The sequence below is a fragment of the Rhodnius prolixus genome, unplaced genomic scaffold (genome assembly GCF_049639745.1).
Source record: "Rhodnius prolixus isolate KJV_2025 unplaced genomic scaffold, Rpr scaffold_1, whole genome shotgun sequence".
In the NCBI taxonomy this organism is placed as follows: Eukaryota; Metazoa; Arthropoda; class Insecta; order Hemiptera; family Reduviidae; genus Rhodnius; species Rhodnius prolixus.
Window position 1 is genome coordinate 52671227 of NW_027411581.1, and position 24708 is coordinate 52695934.

General features: G+C 34.6%; 1 protein-coding gene across 4 annotated transcripts in view; it reads right to left on the reverse strand.

Moving 5' to 3' along the window:
• Positions 1-142: 142 nt before the first annotated feature.
• Aps (diphosphoinositol polyphosphate phosphohydrolase 1 Aps) overlaps positions 143-24708 on the reverse strand; it is a 60468-nt gene continuing 35902 nt past the window's right edge. The window contains exons 2-4 of one of the 4 annotated variants that reach the window (XM_074119595.1): positions 21651-21839; positions 2212-2296; positions 143-1013 (exon numbers count right to left, since the gene is read on the reverse strand). In XM_074119595.1, coding sequence (XP_073975696.1) covers positions 871-1013; positions 2212-2296; positions 21651-21839 — 417 coding nt within the window. In that variant the 3' untranslated portion in view covers positions 143-870. The remainder of the gene's footprint in view (positions 1014-2211; positions 2297-21650; positions 21840-24708) is intronic. The other 3 variants (XM_074119619.1, XM_074119613.1, XM_074119604.1) reach the window with 3 other exon arrangements.

A 24708-nucleotide genomic window follows, 5' to 3' on the forward strand; every position in this document is an offset into this window, starting at 1 on the left:
TATTTCCGATTACTACTGCATTAAACATTAAAAGCAGCCAGAAGAGATTGCAAACAATATGTATTCCAGAGAGCACAAAATTTTTGTATCTCAACCTCTTAAGAGAGGCAGAAATCAACAAATAAAATAAAAAGACTTTAAAAAAATCTATCATATTTATATATTTTCTAAATAAAACCAACAAATATATTTATTTCTATAAATTTTGTAAAAATAAATTAAAAAAAAGAAAATTAAAAATGATTTTTTGCATTCCTTTTGTATTTTTCTCTTTTTGGTTTACTGACTTTTTTTTTTCTTTTATTTGGGGACGCGGGTTAACAGCATAATATCACAATCGAAACAAGAAATTTGTTCTTCGGCTTTCTCTTCTCCATTTGTTTTTTTAAATTTCATTTATTCATGTTTAAATTTTATTTTTACAATGTGGAAATCAATTTTTATGCTTATTTTTCTTGATTTATATTTAAAATTGAATTGATTTTTTTTCCTTTTCTTGGTTCACGTAGTCTTTATTCAGACTTAAACATTTTCCTAATTGAATAGAAAAAAGATCCAAAAAATTTCCACAAATAATAATAAAATAAATGATAAAAAAAAAAAGTAAAACATATATTTATATATATTTGTTTAAAAATTAAATTAATTACAAATTCACTTTAATTTAATTACAGTAATTAAAAATTAATCAATTACGAGTGAGCGCAATGTGAAGGTGAGACAGTATAGAGCAAAATTAAAAAAAAAATATCGCTCATAGCTTTTTTGTTCCTTGCTGTTGTTTTTTGCGTAAATTTATTTTTTATTTTAAATTAGTTAATTTATTATTAAAAATTATTTATTATTATAATTATTTTTTGCTGGTTGAGATCAGGTCACTTGAGGACTATTACTGTTGTTGGTTGTATGATGTTGAGGCGTGATCAGCGATTCTAGGTACGTCAGCTGTACGGGCTTGTGCAGCGAGAGCTGTTTTAACGCATCCTCCAAGGTAAACCATTTGCGTTGGCGACCTGTTAACACAAGATTAAAGTTAATCAATTTTATAAAAGATATAATATTTAAGAATTTCTGTTGGGACTTATTGATTATTGGTAGGCTCTAGTCTGAACAGTGTTCGCAAAACCCATACTTGTGGTTAAACAGACTTTGAATAACTGTTTAATGCTTCTTTATATTACCTAATTGGTTAGGCAGTAAATTGTTCAGAAGGAAAGGAAGCTCTAAGATGGCTGCCCTTCGAGAAACTCCCGAAACCAATTTCCTTGAGTAAAGAAAATCTTTGTGGGTTGGATTGATGCATAAAGTTTAGGGGGATGCTCTTACTCCGAAGATGGTCCGAAAATAGTTCGAAGCAGAATTTTGACCACCAAACTCCGTCGCCTGCCACACTTTTAACAATTTGATTTTTTTTATTTAAATTTTTGAGAAATCTTAGATGTCAATTTCAAAAACATCTAAAAAATATGAAAAGCCTACAACTTTTGGTTGGGAAATTTTCTTAACACTCAGAATTTTATCAAAGTTTTTTTTTATCTAAGTGGTATGGCCGAGCATTAGATTGGAGTTCAGAGGGAAGCCTACTTTCTCCCATAAGTGCCCTAAATCAAATAATATTGGAAAAATTATTTTTACAATTTTTTCTGACTTAATGGACCTTTCAAAACTGTTATAAAAAATTCTTATTTCTGGGACAGCTGAGATATTTGGGTTTTCTAAATATTTATCCAGAGAATAAGTTGGTTCCACAAAATGGTAGCAGTTGGGAACTAAAAATTTCGAATGGTAAGAGCTACTAGCCAACAATTCATTCTATTATTTATCTAGCTTTAAATGCAACTTACAACTTAAAAAAAAATATCTTTTTTTTAGGCTTATATAAAAAGGTAGTTTACATACAATGGTAGCAGACGTTGGAGCAATTCAAATTCAACATGCAATGGTGCATATAAAATTGCATTGTTGTCACTCGGCTCCCACTATTATTCGGGTTCAATTACTTCTATGATTTTTTTTCTTAAAATGCCAAATTTCGTGACCAAAAGTCATGAACATCAGTTTAATCAGGAATAATTTTATTTATTTAAGTCACCCAATAACTTCTGGCAATTACCACCACCAATATATATATATATATATATATATATATATATATATATATATATATATTTACTTAGAATAAATAATTAATAAAATTAATTGTATAAGTACCGATACTCCTGGAATCTTCCCATTCTGGCAATTCTTCCGTAACAACCATTACAAATACTTCAGTTCTATGTTTCCTTTCGTCGTTCTGTAAACAAGATAAAATAACAAATAATGTAGAAAAATATATAAATTAATTGGGGCAATATATGAATGACTTTAATATGAAAACTGTAATATTAATAAAAGTTAGGCTGTATTAACTAGAGGCGTATTTCTCATATGAAAGCATGGTATCCATTTTCTCTGTTATTACTTTTTGACGAAGTTTGGATTAAGACTGTAAGTACTTCGAGATTAGCGTGTGCAAAACTCTAAAAGAGAAAGACGTGGCATGCTGTAGGCAATGTTTTTGAAATCGGTACTGAAATGTTTTTAGAGACTTGAGGATGTAACTTTTAGCAAGAACATTGTTCTGGCCTGGAAGCCATACTTTGCGAGCATTGCAAAATTTCTTGATACTATGGGCCCAGGCTAAGTACTCTTGTAGGCACCTCCACATCCCTGCCCATTTAATAATTGTTCAGGCCCACTGCCATGAAAGTCCCTCCTTGTTTGGGATACCTATCTGAAGATTCAAGCAGTCACACGCCTTGGCTGCACTACACAGGACTTTATAATCTGTAAAGGCGGATGATTTTACGAGAAGACTGGTTAACCCCGGGATTCGTGATCTCAGCAGGAGAAAATTTTTTCAAGCTTTCTAGGATAACATAGATATCAAAAGTACGGATTAGCTCCGTACACTCTCGACTTTATTACTGAGACATTTACTCGGCAAGATGAAGTCTTAGAACAGTGCTACTTAAACTTTCTGCGACCGCGGCTCCTTTATAAAGTAAAAATTTCTTTTTTGGACGAATCTAGCTCTTTTCTTGTATTTTCGACTTATTTTTCGATATACTCGAAGCTGCTTCGGTTTCTTCTTTTTCGGATTTCACATTTCTTTGCTTGATTTAGCCACTTACCCACTTTAGAGAACAAATTCAACTATAATAAATACTAAATAATTAAGGATGTTTTTAATTTGTATGAAACGTAGAACGCTCAACAAGAAGATGGCCATTTATCATGTATTTGAAAGATTAATGGACACTGCAATTAGGCGAAACCTAAACTCCATTGAAAGGAGTACTGTCACAGAACAACAAACTTATACTTCATTTGCATGTTATCTTTGATAGGATCACTACAACATATGTATATCCCCACTTCTTGCTGAACGTCCGCGAGTTACTGAAGTAAACAAAAAAAAAATCTTGTTTTTTCTATTCACTTGCTACTAAAATGTTAATAAGTGAATTAATTTATCAGTTCACAATATATTTCCGCGACCCCCAAGATCTATAGTTCAAGAAGCACTGTCTTAGAACGTTATGTAAGGAACTGAGATTGCTCAGCAAGAAGTGGTTAAAGAACATACACTGCAGTATTTTCACCAATCAAGCCTTACTTAAGACAATTTCCTCTTGCCATTATCACTGAGACCATGAAGGCGGATGCCTACATTATTACAGCCGCTGTAGTGCTTGTCTCTGAGGCTTTTTTTTTTTTTACAAATGTAACACTCCACATCCTGCTTCTTCCAATATATACTCGTGTAAATAAATAGAAAACTAGAACAAGTGGGTTAGCTGTTAATGCAACAAAACTCTTCATCATGGGTATCCCCCAGTTCAATACACCCCTAACGAATCACACAGACACTCTATGGAAGACCACGCCCTTGCTCAGCTTTTTGCCATATAACAGCCGTTCACCAGATGTACTAATCTCACAAGCACCAATACTGTAACAATATATTCTCGTGTGAGAATTCCTTCACTGATCCGACTTCTCTTACTTCAATTATTTCCTGACATATTTATTTATTTCTTTTCCTCATAATTCGCAAGAGCTCTTTCGTATTCTATTCTCTATTCGGAACAAGTAATCATGTGAGTAAGCCAATAACAACAACTACGTTATGATAATTTTATAACTTAAACTGTTTTATAACAGCAACCACTGAATAAACTTATTAAAGATGTTCTGGTAATCGATTCGATAAATTCTTTAAATATAGTTAAAAGAATTAAGTTGTTTATTTTTAAAACCTAAAAAGAGCTCCTTCTTTTTTAAAGTTACACACCTACACACTGGACCTACATACAGACAAGAGGCAAGGCTACTAACTGGCCAATATCCTGTCCAGTTCGTTCACACCCAATACTCCCCCACTATATTGTGAAGTGCATCTCAGGTCTTACTTGGTTACTAGCCAAAAATGCACTTCTCAACACCAACTATCGAATTGCTAAGGTAAAATATCTTTATGATTAATTTGTTAAATTATTTTTAAGTTTTCACTTGGGAGCACGCGTTTTGATTCTCAAGAGTTTGAAATTACAAATTTATCGTATGCCTGAGGTAAGCATTCATTCGAAAATAGAAAATCGCCAAAAGTTGAAATTTGATATATCATTTACTACCACCACTTTTTTTGAATTAATTTTTAATTCTTTTGAGCTTCCTGGAAAACGGCTCCAGCCAACAATTTTCATTAAACTTCCGTAAGCGTTTACTTATTTAGATCTAAAATTTTAAATTCCAATATTTCATTTTATATAATGCGGTTCGAAGTTAATATTTTTTTTTTTCATGATTTAAGGCGCGTCAACATCTGAGGTTATTGGCGCCCGGAGCTTTTATCTGCCGGCCTCCGGACAGTGTACTCTCGTTACAGACAACACTGTCCAAGACCAGGCAGTGAGCTATAAGAAGCCCCTAGGAAGAGAAAATCAAAGGGCCAGCGTTCGAACCCGAGACCTCCGCGTGGGAATCCAATACGCTAACCGCATAGCTAATCCCTTCCCTTCAAAGAGTTATACGAGTGTTTTTTGACTTCCGCTAAATTTCGACTGTATTTTGGAAAAAACGTCCGTAATGGATTAAGGAAAAAAAGTTAAGTAAGTTCAAAGTAATAAATTTTAATTACGAGAAGCCCCCATATTAACTAAATAGTAACCCCAATACACAGTACTTACACAATGAGGTAAATAAAGCTAAAACTAGAGTAGAATTGGCGGTGAGAGATTGGCGAGATGAACCTTCGTTGTAGAAATCTGATTGATGAAAGCGCGGCTACTCGCCAATCAAAATTGGTTTAATTAAACACGAATTTAGTTTGAAAAAAACCAGTTACACTCCATTCTTTTTTCCCCCCGCCACCTCACTGCCGCTCCCATTAAGTAATCTATTTTAATGAAGACTGGCCACTGTTGCAGAGTTCTAGATGTTTAATAAAAGTTGCCGCCTTAATTAATCTGCCTGCAACTAGATAGAGGGCGCTTCTCTATTTATTTTTATTAACGCCCGCACTTCGTTTAAAGTTGTTTACATTTTCAACAGTTATGATTGCCCTAATAAACGTTAAACTAGTTATATAGCAAATAATAAATCTGCTGCAAACACGAATGTGTTTTGCAATTAAACTTTTAAATTTCCTTCATATTTCGAATTGCTATATCTCTTGTCCTATTGCAGTTTTCTCTGCGAAAATATAGGCAATTCTAGTACTCATCTACCTTAACAATCGAGCGCAATTCCCACCTTCTAGCTGTATTTATAAAGGAGATATAAGGTGTCAAATTTTGAGAGTTTTACATTTCCTTCATATTTCGAATTGCTATATCTCTTGTCCTATTGGAGTTATCTCTTCGAAAATATAGGCAATTCTAGTACTCATCTACCTTAACAATCGAGCGCAATTCCCACCTTCTAGCTGTATTTATAAAGGAGATATAAGGTGTCAAATTTTGAGAGTTTTACATTTCCTTCATATTTCGAATTGCTATATCTCTTGTCCTATTGGAGTTATCTCTTCGAAAATATAGGCAATTCTAGTACTCATCTACCTTAACAATCGAGCGCAATTCCCACCTTCTAGCTGTATTTATAAAGGAGATATAAGGTGTCAAATTTTGAGAGTTTTACATTTCCTTCATATTTCGAATTGCTATATCTCTTGTCCTATTGGAGTTATCTCTGCGAAAATATATGCAATTCTAGTACTCATCTACCTTAACAATCGAGCGCAATTCCCACCTTCTAGCTGTATTTATAAAGGAGATATAAGGTGTCAAATTTTGAGAGTTTTACATTTCCTTCATATTTCGAATTGCTATATCTCTTGTCCTATTGGAGTTATCTCTGCGAAAATATATGCAATTCTAGTACTCATCTACCTTAACAATCGAGCGCAATTCCCACCTTCTAGCTGTATTTATAAAGGAGATATAAGGTGTCAAATTTTGAGAGTTTTACATTTCCTTCATATTTCGAATTGCTATATCTCTTGTCCTATTGGAGTTATCTCTGCGAAAATATATGCAATTCTAGTACTCATCTACCTTAACAATCGAGCGCAATTCCCACCTTCTAGCTGTATTTATAAAGGAGATATAAGGTGTCAAATTTTGAGAGTTTTACATTTCCTTCATATTTCGAATTGCTATATCTCTTGTCCTATTGGAGTTATCTCTGCGAAAATATATGCAATTCTAGTACTCATCTACCTTAACAATCGAGCGCAATTCCCACCTTCTAGCTGTATTTATAAAGGAGATATAAGGTGTCAAATTTTGAGAGTTTTACATTTCCTTCATATTTCGAATTGCTATATCTCTTGTCCTATTGGAGTTATCTCTGCGAAAATATATGCAATTCTAGTACTCATCTACCTTAACAATCGAGCGCAATTCCCACCTTCTAGCTGTATTTATAAAGGAGATATAAGGTGTCAAATTTTGAGAGTTTTACATTTCCTTCATATTTCGAATTGCTATATCTCTTGTCCTATTGGAGTTATCTCTGCGAAAATATATGCAATTCTAGTACTCATCTACCTTAACAATCGAGCGCAATTCCCACCTTCTAGCTGTATTTATAAAGGAGATATAAGGTGTCAAATTTTGAGAGTTTTACATTTCCTTCATATTTCGAATTGCTATATCTCCTTTCCTATCCGTTTAATCTATTAGTGCAGGTTAGACTGTCCCATACAACATTTTCCATTACCAGGTAACTTTAAAAAGCTCTTATATATTTAAAGTTAAGAAGTAAATATGATTTAATTGTTGGAAGTTGAGGTAAATATCTCGAGATAATTAATATGAAAGCAGAGGTAAAAGGGCAAATGATCGCATCAGTGTTTTTTAAAATAAATTACAGAACGAGAGTATTATAATAGCTGGATTAGTTATATCCGCTTTACTATTTGTATATACGTCTGTATAAACTTATCTGCGGCCACATAAATATAAAAATAATTTAAGTACGTCAAGTATGTAAAGACGAGACGAGAGAGAGATTTACAACGTAAGATTTGATAAAATAGAAATTTTTATTTTGGCCGATGACGAAGTGACAGGAATAGCACTCTCTCATTTTATTTTATTAACATGTTACGCTTTGAATCCTTTAAATTATTAAACGCATTTAAATAAATTATTGAAGCTATTTTCGTGAGAATTTCAATATATTTAGTGTAGAGACTCACATGACTTTCTCTTACTTAACTCTAATTATAGTTCGAACTATTAACCATCATCGAATTTTCAAATGAAATTAAATTGTTAACTAAGATTACAGTTTGCAATTCGTGTGTATTCGAGGTGTGGCAATTAAATAACGAGACTATTGCTGGAAACATTTTATTTTAAATTTATACATATTTAGTTATTATCACCTTCAATATACACCCCTCCCCTATCCCTACAACGCTCCATGCGAATTTACTATTGTTCGAAACAGTGCTGGAAGTCTTTTTCTGTGAGCTCCTGCATGACGCGTGCCGCTTTTTCTTTCACAGCTTCAACGGACTGAAATCGGTGTTCCTTTTAATGCAGATTTGACTTTGGGGAACAGATAAAAGTCACATGGGGCCAGAGCAGGCGAATAAGGCGGATTGCCTAAAACTGAGATATTGTACCTGGCTAGAAACGTCTTGACAGACAATGCAGTGTGAGCCGGCGCGTTGTCTTGATGGAGAACCGATGACTTGTTCTTCCACAAATCGGCTCGTTTTTTCCTTACTCTTTCACGGTGTTGAGCAAGCACCTCACGGTAGTAATGTTGATTAATTATAATCGATATTTTCATCCGTTTTGGACGTGGAAGGGTAAACCCGGGTGTTCATCATCTCCGACGTCTTCTCGTCTTCTCAGCCATCTTGGAAACGCTTGAACCACTCAAAAACTCGCGCACGTGATTCTCGCCATAAACTTCTTTTAATAACAGATAAGTTTTAGTAGCGGTTTCAGTAACAAAATTTCGTTGTTCTACTACATGTGTAGTATCATGTTTTCGGCAAAACGAAACTAACACCTCTTACACAAACGACGGTTTCGGTCAGACAGATTTCTCTACGAACACGTGAGACGCTGCAATCGAAAGAGAAGGCTTTACGCTGCACAGCTGTCGGTCGTTAGGATTTGGTGCATGCATAGTTCTTCTGTAGCAGCATCAGTCTCATTATTTATTAGCCACACCTCGTATATATCTCACTGAAATGACAATTTTGAGAGAAACGTATCACCTACCATTTCCATTAGAACTGTCCTAAAACTAAGTACTCGTATTATTGGATGATAAAATCCATGAATTGAGTAATGTAAATACTATTTTAGAGAAAATTTTAGAAGCTATCTCAAAAATAATGGCAAAATGATCTAACCAGCGGTTATAACGGCTCTTTCTCGCTGTATGTGGTTTTTAATTAAATGATGATCATATTACTGAGTTGCGTTAGGAGCGACCAATAATTTTGCAACATGTCCTCTGGGATCGCAAATTTTGGCGTCACTTGCAATTAATTTTCTAATTACTGAGCCGACCAAGTTCTCCTTTTCAGTTTATAATGCAATTTCAAATAGGTTAAAATGATCCATTGCTATTTATTCATAAAAGAAAATTTATAATTTTTAAAATTATTATTATTTAAGGCTTTGATTGATTTTATTTCCCAGTATTTGTGATGGGCCGTAGTAAGAGTAAAACAAAAGTAACTAATGTACGACACTAATGTCATAATTGTGTTCTTTTGCATAGTCCAGATGGTAAATATGTACAGATGCCAGAGGCTAGCACCAGTAGCAATAAGTTAGGTTAGTTAGTAACCTAATAATGGTGAGTGTTGGTGCCGTGGTATGGGGCTGACTATGTAGAGAGATTTGCAGATCTACACGGCAATAAGATAAAAGTCTTCAGCCTTCTATTGCCCCAACAGTCGTACAATGTTTGCATTCTAAATAATTTATGGACCATCTTCTCTAGTTCAGTAAAGCGATTTTATTTAGTTGGGCAAACTCAATTACGTCAAAATGAATTATTTATTTGAACAATGGACATTGTTAGAAGAATAAAAATCTCAAGTGAAACGTCACAACAGTTTTACGTAATAAAAACATTTCTTTGAAACTTCAAAATCTGTGCTTGAAAGTAAGTTAGTGGGCTTCCATATTGTAATGTTCGCCACGGTGAATTTCATTATTTTATAGGAAGAATGACGTCACAACTTTAAAGAATTCTACCGAAATCATTGTACTCTGATATACCTTTTTTTTTAACCAAAACAGTTGGCATAACAAAAGAAGACTGTAGAGATATCGTATGGCACACGGATTAGTCGAGAATCCTTGGGTTAGCTTCCAGACGGAAGTTCAGCTACAGATAGTTCGGAGTCCAGTTTATCCACAACAGGAAATATCTGGTTAAGAAGAAAATAATCCTATCTTTTGGTATGGATTCCATTAAAGCGCTGATTTCAACTATTATCTTAAAAATGGATTGAAAATGATTTGGCAAGCTCACTGTCTTGGGCAAAGAAAATAAAGATTGATTGAGAATTTTGTTCGCGATTTCTAAACACAAAACTTCAATCATTATCAACGCTTTGTTGTAGAATTCTGTCGACTTCAGTTTAGACAGAGGTAAAATAATTTAATAGAAACAAGCATTAGACAAAATTGTAATATTTTTGAACGAATAATGTGTAAAATCCAGAGATATTAAATAATTGGCAAAAATTCCCGTTAAAAAACGAGGTAAAATGCGACTTTTGTATCAGTAAAACATAATGGTACAAGAGCTAATAGTAGAATCTGTGTGTGATGGGTGGAGCAGTGGAAAGGAAACATTAGCCAATCAGTATTAAGTGCCTGCCTATCTGTACAAAATATGGCCACTGTACTTCTTTCTGATTGGCTGATAATATCTCGGATATTCTGCCACACCTCTTTACTGTGAATCTACACTTAGCATTTAGTTCTACAGCATTATGTTTCCCGGATACAAACTTTGATGTTTGTGGCATTTTTTATTTTTATTTTAATTTTTTTTTAGTATAGTAATGCTAGTTTCTGTAATTACTTTACTCTTAATAATTTTTTTAATTAGTAAATTAAAACAATGCATTATTATATAGAATTTAGATTGTAAATTTTTAATTGTTTACCAAATAAATGAAATCAATAAAAGAGATTGTAGAAATCGTTATAATAAATGAATGTATGGCAAAATTTTTATGCCCATGGAATAATTAATTTATTTTAGAAGACTTACATATATATATATATATACTAAGTTAATACGAAAGTGCAATGAAGTTAGGTACGTATAAATGCAGCGCAAGAAGTTAGATTTAACACTTATTTTTAATGGTTTGATGTGTTTTGATGTAGACACGTCTTACGATTTCGATTTCCACTTTAGTGTACAGAATGTAACGAAAAACGATTTCGACTTCTGTACGAAGCCTATAAAAGGACGTGTCTTCGGATTAGATCGCATACTTTGAATTACCAGCGCCAGTAATACAAAGTTAAGCACTTTATTTTTTTTCCATTTATTTATTTTTTGACTTATTAAAAACAAAAAAAAGGTTCAACTTTAATAATTATTTCCTTTGCCTTCAACGTTTAAGGTTGCGGGTCAACGCTGCTTACTTCAATTTCTATTTTGTCTTCTTTTTCTTTTTCAAGAGATCCTGTTGGGCCATCATCAAACAAAATGTACTTATTAATTTTGCCTTCTGTAGATGGAAAAAAGAGTATTGCCATTCGTGCACTAAAAGGAAGTAATTAATCTAGGCATTGTTCTCTCAACGAAGTACTGTCCACATTTGTGAATCTATTATTTCAAAACAGATGTGCAACTAATTAAGGTAATCAATTAAGTGAACTAAGAATAATGGCGACTGTCAGCGAGATAGGACATACCAAAATTAGCTCATTTGTATCACTCTAGTTTGAGTAAATTTAATGTCGCAGGTGATATATTATTACTGGGCTGATTAGAAGCTTATTACCTGCCATTACTACGTTGCGGTGATATTAAAATGCTACTCTGGTAAACAAAACATATATTACGTCTTATTTTTCTATTTGTTACATAATTGTTTAAAGATTTTTTACTGCATGGTACAAAAAAGTATACCATTACAACTGATAAGAAGTAATCAGACGGTTGAATTGTCAATTGTTTTTATATTTTCTGTCTTCTCATAACAAGCAGTGCAGCCAATCGTTTAGTTCTTCGGTATTGACCGGAAATAAATGTTGAGATTAAAATAAAAAAAATCTAGGGTAAAACAAACCAGACTTTTTCATTATCCAAACTTCTCATATTTGATCCAAACCATAATTTGCACTAATTAGATGAAGGTGGTATTACTGTAGATTTTTTTCCAGAAATGTTATTTTAAATGTAAGCACAAATACTACCCTAGCACAAGTAACGGAAGTGAAATGGCACTTTAGAGGGCCCGATATGTTCACGTACACCTTTATATTGATGTCTTTAATTGACGGAAACTTGAAACTCTGGAAATGGCACTATAGAAGGCCCGATATGTTCACGTACACCTTTATATTGATGTCCTTAATGGAAGGAAACTTGAAACTCTGGAAATGACACTTTAGAGGGCCCGATATGTTCACGTACACCTTTATATTGATGTCCTTAATGGACGGAAACATGAAACTCTGGAAATGACACTTTAGACGTAAGACTAACCACCGTCTCTCACACAGGAGTGTTCCTAATTATTCTGTCTGGAACAAATTTATTTCAAATTCTTGTAGATCTTCTTGTGGGCAATGGGTAGGCTAAGTATTGTTAATAACGGGTAGCTATGGTAGTATCCAAATAAACGCACTCAAATAATTCTCTAAAAACTATCTTTTCTGACTTAAGGGACCTTCAGTGATTCGATTCGATGTATAAAATTTGGACATTATTGCAACTTCCTTCTTGAGAGAGAAGAGGGTGAGGAAGTGTGTGAGAGTATATATATATACAGGGTGTCCCAAGCTATATGGATAACGACTTTTTCTCGGAAACTAAAATAGCTAGAAAAAAACTAAAAAATACGTGTTCCCTTAGTTTTTTGTTAGGAATCCAAATTTACTTTGTAAATTTTTTTTGGTGCTGCCAGAAGCGAGATACAGGCACCTAGATTTAGAAATGCTTTTTGATAGCCCATCAAATTTCCTATCGAAATATCTCTTTACATGCCTGATGGTGTTATATCCATCACGGAGGCTATTCAGTGGCCACCTCTCTCACCGGATTTGACACCTATGGACTATTTCCTTTGGGGATACCTGAAAAACAAGGTGATTATTCATAACTTTTTTCTTTCTTTCCTTATTTCTGCTTATCGAAAAGCATTTCTAAATCTAGGTGCATCAGAATCAAGCCGGGATTGCATCTGTCGATGAACTAAAGCAGAGAATAATAGATACCTGTAACTCGGTTAAAGCCGAAACTATTTCTTTGACAGTAAGGGGCAATTGGCAGGAAAGTGCATGTCTATGCATCTCTAATGGTGGACGCCATTTCGAGCATGATCTGTAATATTAATGAGGAGTAAAATTTATACTTATAAATTTAGTACTTTTCTTCTTATTTAATCAAAAAACCGTTAAAATATTATCATTTTGACGTTTATTATAAGAATCATGTTTTCATTCATAACTTCTAAAATATCGCTCACAGAAAAAAACCGTTCATGTAAATTTTTCTTTAAAAAAATAGAGGAATCTATTTCTGAAATAAAAACCGCACCTTCCCATTTGAAAAAATGAAGTTGGTGCCTGTATCTCGCTTCTGGCAGCACCAAAAAAAATTTACAAATTAAATTTGGATTCCTAACAAAAAACTAAGGGAACACGTATTTTTTAGTTTTTTTCTAGCTATCTTAGTTTCCGAGAAAAAGTCGTTATCCATATAGCTTGGGACACCCTGTATATATATTTAAAGTAAATAGAGTATTGCCTATTTTTTCAGGCCGGCTTAACGTCCAAATACCAATTAGGTCTCGCAGAAGGAGGCGATTAGCAAACATACTGTACTACAAAGTTCTCATTTTAATCAATTGAAATAAAGTCCAAGGCCTAGAGACCGGGAATCGAACCCAGTATCACAATTCATTAGCTTTTCAGGTCTCGCTTCTAACCGCTCGGCTACCGGGGCGCCTGCTTCTAATTGGATATTTTACTAATATTAAATAATTATAAATATATTGTAGGTAATGAGCCTATAAATTATACTTAAATGGTACGTTAGAGGGAACTTTATCATTCTTCATTCCAAGAAGTGGCCGTAATCTACTTTCCCTGACGGGAGGAAAAAGCAGCTGATTTTTTTTCTATATAAGAACTACAGCTGTGACCAATAAAGGTTAACAAATGAAATGGACGTAATCTTGATTAATCCCTGTAGTCAGCTTACTCTAGTAATGGTATTTCAAACTAAGCCAAAACCTAAACCAGATAACTGTCCATTAACAGATAGACAGAAACAGATTGGATAAGATCTGACCTTTACCAAAAATTTAGACAGTATTGGTAACCTAGCAACTCTACTAATGATGTAATTAATGAGAAAGAGAGCTCTGTTTGTGTGATGTAATTCTAGTCGCGATTATCCAATCAATAATGTTGCCAAGGTATGCTTTTTCATGACAAATGGTTAGCGTTCTTTATCTAAAGAGTGCATGAGGCTCGCTGAAGTAATGTAATTACTCTCTAAATCAGCAGTAAATAAGAAGGAAAGTAGATTAGCAAGAATATCTCGCGGAACAGCCTGCAAGTGCCCAACACCAGACCACAGGGACAGCTACAGGGATCTTATTTGATCATTGTTTCTAAACAAAAGAGATAATTTATTGCATGCAAAAAAAAGTGCAATCCTGGTTTAATTAATTAAAGTCCATTGCATTAAAAAAAACAAAAAACAAACAAATCTTAGAAATTTTCTGTAAACTTGTTGAATGAATTTAAAATTCTACTTTAGCAATGCTATTATTAGATCCATAATGCTAAATATCTAATACAACCGTTTTTAGCACTGACAAAACATTTTAGAGCACGCTTTCCCTTAGAATGCATTTAAAGATCAAATTTTCTGGGAAAACCTTAATGCGGTTGATTGCGACGAAAACGCAATATCAAAAGTTTGACACGATCTCAGTACTTGCCACTTACCTCGTAGGAGCGAGTGAAAATATGAAGCTTTGATTAGTGTTTAAAGTGTAAATATTGTAAAGTGTGTAATAATTTTTTTAAAGGACTTTAAACAATGTAAAATTATTAAGAAAATTTCGTACTTCATACTTAAATTAAACAAAAAAAATTACCACTTTTTATCCCAAGTAGAAAAGGAGAAAGTGAAATTAAATTGATTGTAGCACCCTTAGAATAGAACAGATAGGAGCTTAAGTTACACGATTACCATATATATTATGTTTGGGACAAAGCCCGTACACATAAGGGAATTGGGTCTTCTGTAACATCCACTGAAACTTGGTAAAGAGAAAACAAGCCTCGGTTAAGAACTATTTAGTCAATTACTAGCAGATACTCCAGCGTAGAAGGATATTAAATAAATAATAATTTAAAACAATTAAATTATTTGTGGAAAAGAAATATTCGTTTAGCAACAATAATTAATATATTAGATATTTGGTAATAGAAATATTACAATTAAAGACTACACGGAAAAAAGGGGTTAAGTCCAATTTTGAGGGAAATAAGTTTTTGGCAACATTATGTCATTATATTCATCACACAAACTTTCAGCTGGGTCAACTTAGTTGAATGTAATGGGTTTGGTCTAGAGTTATAGCCAGATGAATATAAGGTATACACTGTGAAAACGGGTGAAATCCATCAAAAACACGGACAGAAAGAGTTCTGCGTGTGTGGATTTCTAAGCAGTATTAATCTTTTTGCCTGGTATTAATGAAAGTTTATGAAAGGTATAAATTATAATTTACATAAGTTCATTCAAAATAAAAGCGGAAAATTTGTAAACAATATTATTATTTTCTGAAACTCATGAACACCCTGTATGATAGACAACTAGACTCACAGATGAATAGAATTTTGTCGTGGGTGTTGCATGAAGTTTATATAGTGAAATATGATCTCTATATTACATTATATTCTTATTTCCAAATCTGATTCGAGGGTTATACTAAGAAACTGGAAAAGAGATATACAGACAAATAGACACAGAGGCCCCAATTTAAAAAAAAAATATTTGTTTGATACTTTTAAGGAATACTAAAGAATGGTCATTCAATGCACTGTATAAATTACAAAAGCATATTTCAATCAACACTGAAACTGTAACACACCGATATCAAGTGTACAATTGCAAAAGCAGTACAACAAAAATGGCAGACAGATTAACAGTAATGGTAATAAAAGGGAGATTCTATAAAAATATGGTAGATCAGTTACCTAGACAACCATGGTTTAAGGGAACCGTCACTAATAAATGGGTTGTTTACGACAATAAGCAGACTGAGAGCGAACAACGCGGTGTGCGGATCGTATCTTCACAGGATCAACAAAAGGTCCTCTCCTCTTTGCGTAGATTGCAATGAGGAGGAGGATTTCAAACATATAAAAATGATATGTCCACGTTATGTACTAGAAAGGAAACGAATGTTTGACGACTTATGTATTTAGATGCACCATTTCGCTACGAAGACATAATATTCTCCACCAACATTATAGCCGATTAGAATGAATGGAAGGAAATGATTAGAGAAGGATAACGTGATTTTAATTTCGGTTAAGCTATAAGGATGGCAGGAATATAGAGTACTGATCCATCCATTAGCTGTAAGTTTGTATGTAAATAGTTGTATATAGTAGAGGGATGTGTGAAGCGAATGTATTCATAAGAATGGAGAGTGAGTGATATTCTAGTGATAAGCACCTAGACGATGCTGGCTGTATGGCGAAAGCCAATGCCAAAAAAAAAGGGGAAAAAATACTGTAACGTTTCAAACTTTAAAGTTGCTTTCCCGAAAAACTATAAAATGGACTTAACCCTGTCTTCCCGTGTAGTCTTCAATTATTAGAAAGCTTTAATGACATATAATAATAATAAGGACAGAAAGATTAAATAAGTGTTCAGCGAAATGGATTCCAACGCAGAGATCCCGGTTTCGAATCCTCCATAATTTTTTTCTTCCTAAGAGCTGGAAGATGCTAGTTCCAAAGATGGAACACAAAAGCATGCTTACAATATTACTTTTGGAGTTATGATATATTATAGATTCATGACTTCTGGAAAATTATATAGTGCAAACTATTGATTGTGTTGAAGATACGAGGGTCGTTTGAAAAGTCCGTGCAAAGTCAGAGAGATAGCACTACTGGCGCGTATCGAGGTTATGTTTAGTTAGTAGCATCTCTTGGAAGAACACACACCAAGTTTCAGCCAGATCGGTCTATTTCTTTGTGTTTGGCATTCGTTTGAATCGAGGAAGTCGAGTGATTTTCTCACGCTTGACCAAAAACGAAATCGTGTGAAGTGTTGCAAGGACGGTTTGCAGCTGTTCCAGAAGAATCCGCATGACTTTAAGCGTCGTTTCGTCACTGTGGATGAAACATGGATACATCACTACACTCCTGAGACCAAAGAACAATCTAAACAATGGGTTACCAAGGGGGAATCTGCGCCCAAAATGGCGAAGACCGTTCCTTCGGCCGGAAAGATTATGGCGACTGTCTTTTGGGATTCGCAAGGAATAATCTTCATTGACTATCTGGAAAAGGGTAAGGTGCATATTATTCATCGTTATTGGACCGTTTGAAAACCGAGCTGCAAGAAAAACGCCCACGATTGGCCCACAAAAAAGTCCTTTTCCATCACGACAACGCACCAGCTCACACCTCAGCAGTTGTGGTCGCAAAATTAATGGAAATAGGGTTCCAACTCGTTTCACATTCCCCCTATTCTCCAGACTTGGCTCCCTCGGACTACTATTTGTTCCCCAATATGAAGAAATGTCTGGCGGGAAAAAGATTTTATTCAAACGAGGAGGTGATTGCAGAAACGAATGGCTATTTTTCAGACTTGGACAAATCCTATTATTCGGAAGGGATCAACAAACTAGAGCAGCGTTGGACGAAGTGTATAAGCCTAAAAGGAGACTATGTTGAAAAATAAAAAAGGTTTACCCCAAAAAATTAAGTAGTTTTTATTTTTGCACGGACTTTTCAAACGACCCTCGTATAAGCTATAATAAATAACTTTTTTGAAAGACTGAATGGTTTTGTATTCTGTGGCCCGCTTACTTCATTGAAGTTGTGTTTTTTAACAATTTGAACTACAATGGAAATAGACTTGCAAGTTAGCATCATTCATTAACTGTCCATGACTTTAAAATGGGAGGGTACTCTTTAATTATTGGAATTTTTTCTTGAGAGGTTTAGGAAGAAACTAACACAAGCTATCTACACTCATACAGGATATTCATCCCAGAACGCGGGCTGAACACTGCGCTAGGAAAGTTATGTTCGTAACCAGGTGCATGCGTACTGTTGGAGGATTGTTTTACGCATTGCATGGAGTGGTTTCATTAAATAACGTATATACAATACAACAAGAGTGTATAAACTAATGTTGGGAAGCATTGAAATTGACTGAGTGTTTGCCCGTTGTTGTGAGTAACGAAAGAACACTGCCCGGAAACACGTAAAGCATTGAAAAAACTTCGGGCCGCCAATAACCTCAGATGGTTACGCTTTAAACTTAAAAAGTGTACATACTCGTATATTTACAATACCAATACAGAGACTGATTACTATAGTAATATAAATTTAAAATGATGTGGCAGTGTCAAACTGTAATCCCATTTTATAGCAAATATGTCATCATAATAAGAAATACAGAAATTTTATTATAAAGTAAGTGTTTTGTGTAAATAAATAAAACTATAAAATACTCGGTAGGAGGATTGTAAAAAAAAACTAACGAAATATTGACACAAAGGGGTCTAGGCCAGGTGCTTATCTACAATGTCGGGTATAACGGCGTGTGTTTAACTAGGAGAATGTTATCATATTGTAGTATATGCTACTAAAACTAAATGCTTGCATAAATACATGAATATGTGGAATTAATTGCTAAGTATACATATTAATGGTAGTAAATCAACACGAGAGAGGGCCATAAAATTAATTACATTTTAACTACCCACGGAGAATTGCTTTTATTTAATTAAAACTGTTAAAGTTAATTGTGCAACCGGAAAAAAAATTAAATAAATATCTGGTAAACCACCCACTAAAGTTTTTCTCTTTCTGTCAGCGTTCTAAATCATACTTTTTTCTTCCAAAGAGCTTCATTGGAGATAAATAACCCTTTATCTTTTCAGGGGGCAATATGGACGCCCAGTAACCCGGAAAACTACAATATTCTTCAAACAAAAAAAATTTAGAGTGAAAAGTCTTAATCTGAATAGCAGAATCTGACGTAAGACTCTTAAAAAAACTTCTATCACATAAAAGAAGTCAAAATCTTTAAACCAAACTGATCTATCTCTGATTATGGATGGAAGTCTGAATCCGACCAGGGACACAAATGGGTGCTACGATTTGTAAAATCAAAGATGCTAGCTAGCAGTACGGACGGACCTATCTACATTTTCAACTCTCTTATATGGTTTGCGGGTGCCATCGACTTCCAACAAATGTACCAGGTTCCGGGGTCCCCCCTCCTCCCACTGGGAAGAGTTTCTGTAAATTTACTGCTATGAACCAGTCAATGGCGAGAATAGCGGCAGGAAACAGATGCCTCGGCCCCGTTCAGAAGGTTCTGCGGTTTTAGGGATTTTCACCGCTAGACTAAGATAATAGCATATAAAACCATAATCAGATCCATCAGCCAGCGAAACCTGGGTGCTCAGCAAAGAAAGCGAAAAGATTACTCGGGGTTTGGTAAAGAAAAATATTCAGAAAGACATTTGGCCCGAAGTGCGAGAATGGCGACTGGAAAATAAGAAAGTACCTTAAATTTATGGAATTGTTTGTCACCAAACTGGTTCTCACCAGATTTAGTCGGCCAAATAAAGAAGGGGAGATTGAGATGGTTGGGACACGTGGAGAAGTTGCCTGTGTGAAGGGTACCCCGAAAACTGTTAAAAGAAAACCCAGGAGGCAGAAGAATTCGAGGGCGCCCTCGACTTTGTTGGCTGGAGGAAGACCTTCGTCGGGTTGGAGTAAGAAGATGGTGCCTTAAGGCCGCAGGCCACGACGAATGGAAAAAACTTGTTGTGGAGGTACAGGTCCCACTTTAAGGACTGTTGAACCAAATAGTAAGAAAGTAAAGAACCAGTCAATGCTAGATTTTCTACAATTTACTTTCTCTTACTGCTAAGTATTGCAAACATGTCTCATTTTCAGGTTCCGGTTTCTGGACAATGTGTTTAAAATTGCTTGTAGCTTTATGTTTCTATTTGGTCTCACAATACTTCCTCTTATCCTCAGGGTTCTGTTTTGGGTCCTCTTCTGTTCTGTTTATATGTTAATGATCTATGGAATGTAATGAAAAATTGTAAACATGCGCTTTATGCAGATGATTTGCAAATATATTTACACTGTCTACCGTCAGAATTAGAAGATGGAATAGAAAAAGTCAAGGCGGATGTAGAAGCTATCTATAACTGGACAAAGTGTAATTTTATTTCATTTAATATTTCTAAATCTAAAGCAATGATAATTGGCAGTAACAGATATATAAGTTCTATTAAGCTGGATATAGTACCGAAAATTATTGTAAATGATAGCATTGCAATACCTTATGTAGAGTCTGCTAGATGTTTGGGAGTGACTATTTCGAATACACTGTCCTGGAATAATCATGTCAGTGATATTTCAAATAGTATTTACAAGTCACTGTACCAGCTAAGACTCCACAAAGACTTGCTACCTGTACCGCTCCGTAGACAGCTGGTCAGTACACTGATATTCCCTTATTTGGATTATTGCTGCCTAGTGTACGCTGATTTGACTGCGGAACTCAACTTAAAGCTAAAACGATCACTAAACTCATGTGTCCGTTTTATATTAAATGTGCGAAAAGACGAACATATAACAGCACATTACCATGAGTTGGGGTGGCTTAATGTTGAGTTCCGCAGGAAATATTTTAAGGGCAATTTTCTGTACCAGTTGCTTAGGACGCAGACTCCACGATATCTGTTTGACATGTTTACTGCTAAGGGTGTACTGGACTTACGGACTACAAGGACTGTCCACACCAGACTGTACATACCAACTTACAGGACTGCTACCTATCAGAATTCTTTTTTCGTTACTGCCTGTAGACTGTGGAACGACCTACCAACGGACCTTACGAACAGGAAAACAATTTTTAATTTCAGATTTTTATTTTATGACTACTTATTACAGGAATTTAGGAGGAAATAGTTTATTTATTTATTTTTATTATTTATTCTAGTTGTGAAAGTTATAATTTTTTCTTATTAGTTTATATTTATTGTAAATAATTTTTTGTGAACAGCTGTTTGGATTTTATTTTATATTTTATTATTTTAACCGAGAGTTTTTTTCTGTTTATCATATAAATTTTATTTATTTTTGTTGCCCTTAAGGGACATGAGTCCCAGGGCATAATAAACGTATCTTTCTTTCTTTCTTCTTTCTTTCTTTCTTATACTGTTATTGTAACATAACAGATTAGCACAACGATGTAGTTAACACAATTAACCTACTGGCTTAACTGATTAAATCAATGTAACCTGTTACCCGTAACTGTCGCCTAAAATTGCACATTTTCGTTGTAAAGAGTTAGCAAAGGAATTTTTTGAATTCCACCAATTAATATGTACTTGAGCATTCTAAATATTGTTTAATGCTCAGAGAAGATTCCGCGTTCGAGTCCAGTTGACGGTACTTGGCATTTTTTCTTCCTAGAACCCTCTCACAGTTCACTTTTCGGTGGTAAACATTGTACTCTGTAGCAAGTGAATAATGGAGGCCATAGTGCACTGAAATAAGCTACGAATGCGTACAATCTGAGATGACGCACCTACAATTAAAAGAAAAAGAAGAAGATGAAGAAGAAGAAATTATTACCAAAATTACCTCGAATACACCAAGCCTTCGGCCTAGTTTTCCCAAAACGCCTGCTTCTTCTATAACTTCCCGGATAGCGGTCATGGACGGCTCTTCTTCCGGTTCCACTCCACCACCTGGTACGATCCAGTGGTCAGGACGGCTGGATGATGTCACTAATAACACCTGCGCAACAGAAGAATGAAGAGTCTAGGCTGGGTAAGATTGTTTAATATTTATTTCAGAAAGATGAGGAAAAAAAAAAAAAAAAATTGAACTGGTCTGAACATGCACTACTTTCTCTTGCTGCAATTCAGAAAGATCTAATCTGTACGTTTTTTTCAAGCTGGAAATTACAAAAAAATATTTTTTCTTACTCTCGTAATATATTTTGTAATACTGTAGGTAAGAATGAAACGATATAAGTCTGTCTCCTCCCTAGAACGATTTCTCTTAGAAAAATCATTAGAATTAAAGGTGTACCTAGACCTTCGAGAATGTAACATCATTACTAAACTAAGAGAAATCCTTTTTTTCGAGAGAGCGACAAAAAAATTGAAAAATCCACTCCGTAAAGTGGTTGCTCAGGGTAGAGATATCTTTATACTTGAACTGTAGCCACTCATTTAATTCTCCTTAATAATATTCAAGAGTTAGAACCGTAAATTCTATTGAAATGCACTTCAGTGGGGGAGCCTAAACGCCTCTCTCCCAATTTGGAGCCATATTAAAGAAATCTAAAATTAAAAAAAGGTGAAAAATCCATTCAGAAAAATTGGTAAATCCAATAAAATTTCGTTAATAATAGTCGCTCCCCGCCGGTGGATCCCAAACTTAAAGCTGATTTTTCTTCCGTCTTAGCACGAATGTTTATCCTGTCTCTGACCGATTTCGGACCATCATCCAATCATCACAGGTAGATATACTAAGTTCATTTATGTTTCCACTACACTTGCTAAGTCGAATTCTGTACACCAAATTGATGCTAGATGAAAGTTTAAAACTAGTCAGAGATGCTCGTACTATAATCATGCGCATGTCAACGGGCAAAAACAGCGATATTATATAGGCACTGTGCATCTAAACACATTTTCAATAAATATTTAGCTTCTTGTTATTTTTTAAAAACCACTTTTTCTGTCAATTTCGAAATGTTGGCTTGATCTCAACATTTTCCAATTAGAGTAAATAAAAAAAAAGATTAAATTCACATGATCGCTGATGATTGTGGAACAAAATAAATCAATAACAACACTAATTGATGCTCCAGCCAATAATAAAGCTTAAACGGCTTAAATTGAAACCAATCATTGAAAGACGTCATCAATCTAAATGTAAATCCTCTACTGGAGATTGTATTATATGAGACTGCGCCAAGATTGAATTATAAATAAGATAAATTGATCATTATTTTTGGCGACTGATTCATTAATCCAGAAGTAAGAAAGAATAACGCTAATTTCAGTCATTATTTTTTTTTATTATTGAAAAGCTTTCGACCTACGATTTAGACATCACAAACCTAATCACAATCCAAACATTTAAAGTCGATCACACTCAGTTCATAAGGAGACAGGACAGAAGACACAACAGCCTAATAGTATCAAAAATATTATACGGTGTGTGCATAAGTTTTTTCTGGTTTAACTAAGAGATGGTATTAATTTGACACATACGTCATTTTGTTCGTCTGACATTAAAAACTACAAACATACACAAGTTGAGTCCGCCAATAACTAGCGTCTTTGTTTTATCGTTCAGTGATCATGTCGAGTTTTGTGCCTGAAAAAGGGCATTTGCGGAAAACCGCAATGTCACTTGTGAAATGCTGCTTCAACGCCACGGAAGCATCGTGGCGAAGCCGGTCCATCAACACCAAGGCAAAATCGCTTCGGCAAGAAGACAATGTTCTGTGTCTGATGGGACCAGAGCGGTATTGTGTATTATGAACTCTTGAAGCCCGGCGAAATTGTTAATACACAACGCTATCGCCAACAAATGATTAATTTAAACCAACGCATTAATGGAAAGACGACCGAAATGGGCCAGAAGACATGGTAAAGTGATTTTGTTACACGACAATGCGTCGTCTTACACAGCAAAACCAGTGGAAAGACACCTTGAAATCGCTTGGATGGGACATCCTTTCGCATCCGCCGTTCTCCCCAGACCTGGCGCCCTCTAACTGTCACCTCTTCGCATCAATGGGGCACGCAGAGCAGCACTTCAGCAACTTCGAGGAAGTTGGAAAATGGGCTCGACGAATGGTTTGCCGCAAAAGACAAGTTGCAGTTTTTCTGGCATGGTATTCATAAATTACCTGAAAGATGGGCGAAATGTGTAGAAGCCGATGGCCAATATTTTGAATAAAAAAAAATTAATTTCCCTTGAAAATTACGCGTTTTTTTTAACCAAAAAACCTTGAAAATACTTATGCACACACCTATGTATTCTCAATAAGGTAAATAATTTTTGTTAACTTCATTACTTTATACAAATTCATTAAAACACAATTATTATAATTCAGTCACTGTAAAATATTTCACAGCCCTGAAGAAGATGACCTAAGGTCAGTAGGTCGAAAGATCGGCAAAATAATAAAAAAATCATGACTGAAATTGGCATAAATAAAAATTGCAAGCAAATATAACAGAATAACGCCATTCTAATAAATCTGGTGATTCTATTCTACTAGAGTCTGGAAAAGCAGAGACTCCTTCAGTTTATAGACTGGTTTAAACTAAGTTTAGAAAAAGGTCGAATATTACCAAAGCTGTTATCTCTTCTCTAAAACCTTCAAAAGAATGGACTCTCCAGCCAAAGAGATATTTCAGTTTAGCACGCTTAATACTATACGTCACTAAGAGCTGAATCTTAAGTTATATTAGTTCCGGTACAGTCGAGTCTCCCTGGAGAGAATCAATTGAAATAAGTTTTGGTTTTCAGAGATTTATCTTAAACTGCTGAGACCATTATCTGAACCACTTTTCCTCCTCATATTGCGGAAAATTTCCTATAGTCCCAATACATTCCTTACAAATAGTAAGAGAAAGTTATAGTTGTAAGATAAAACATTAAT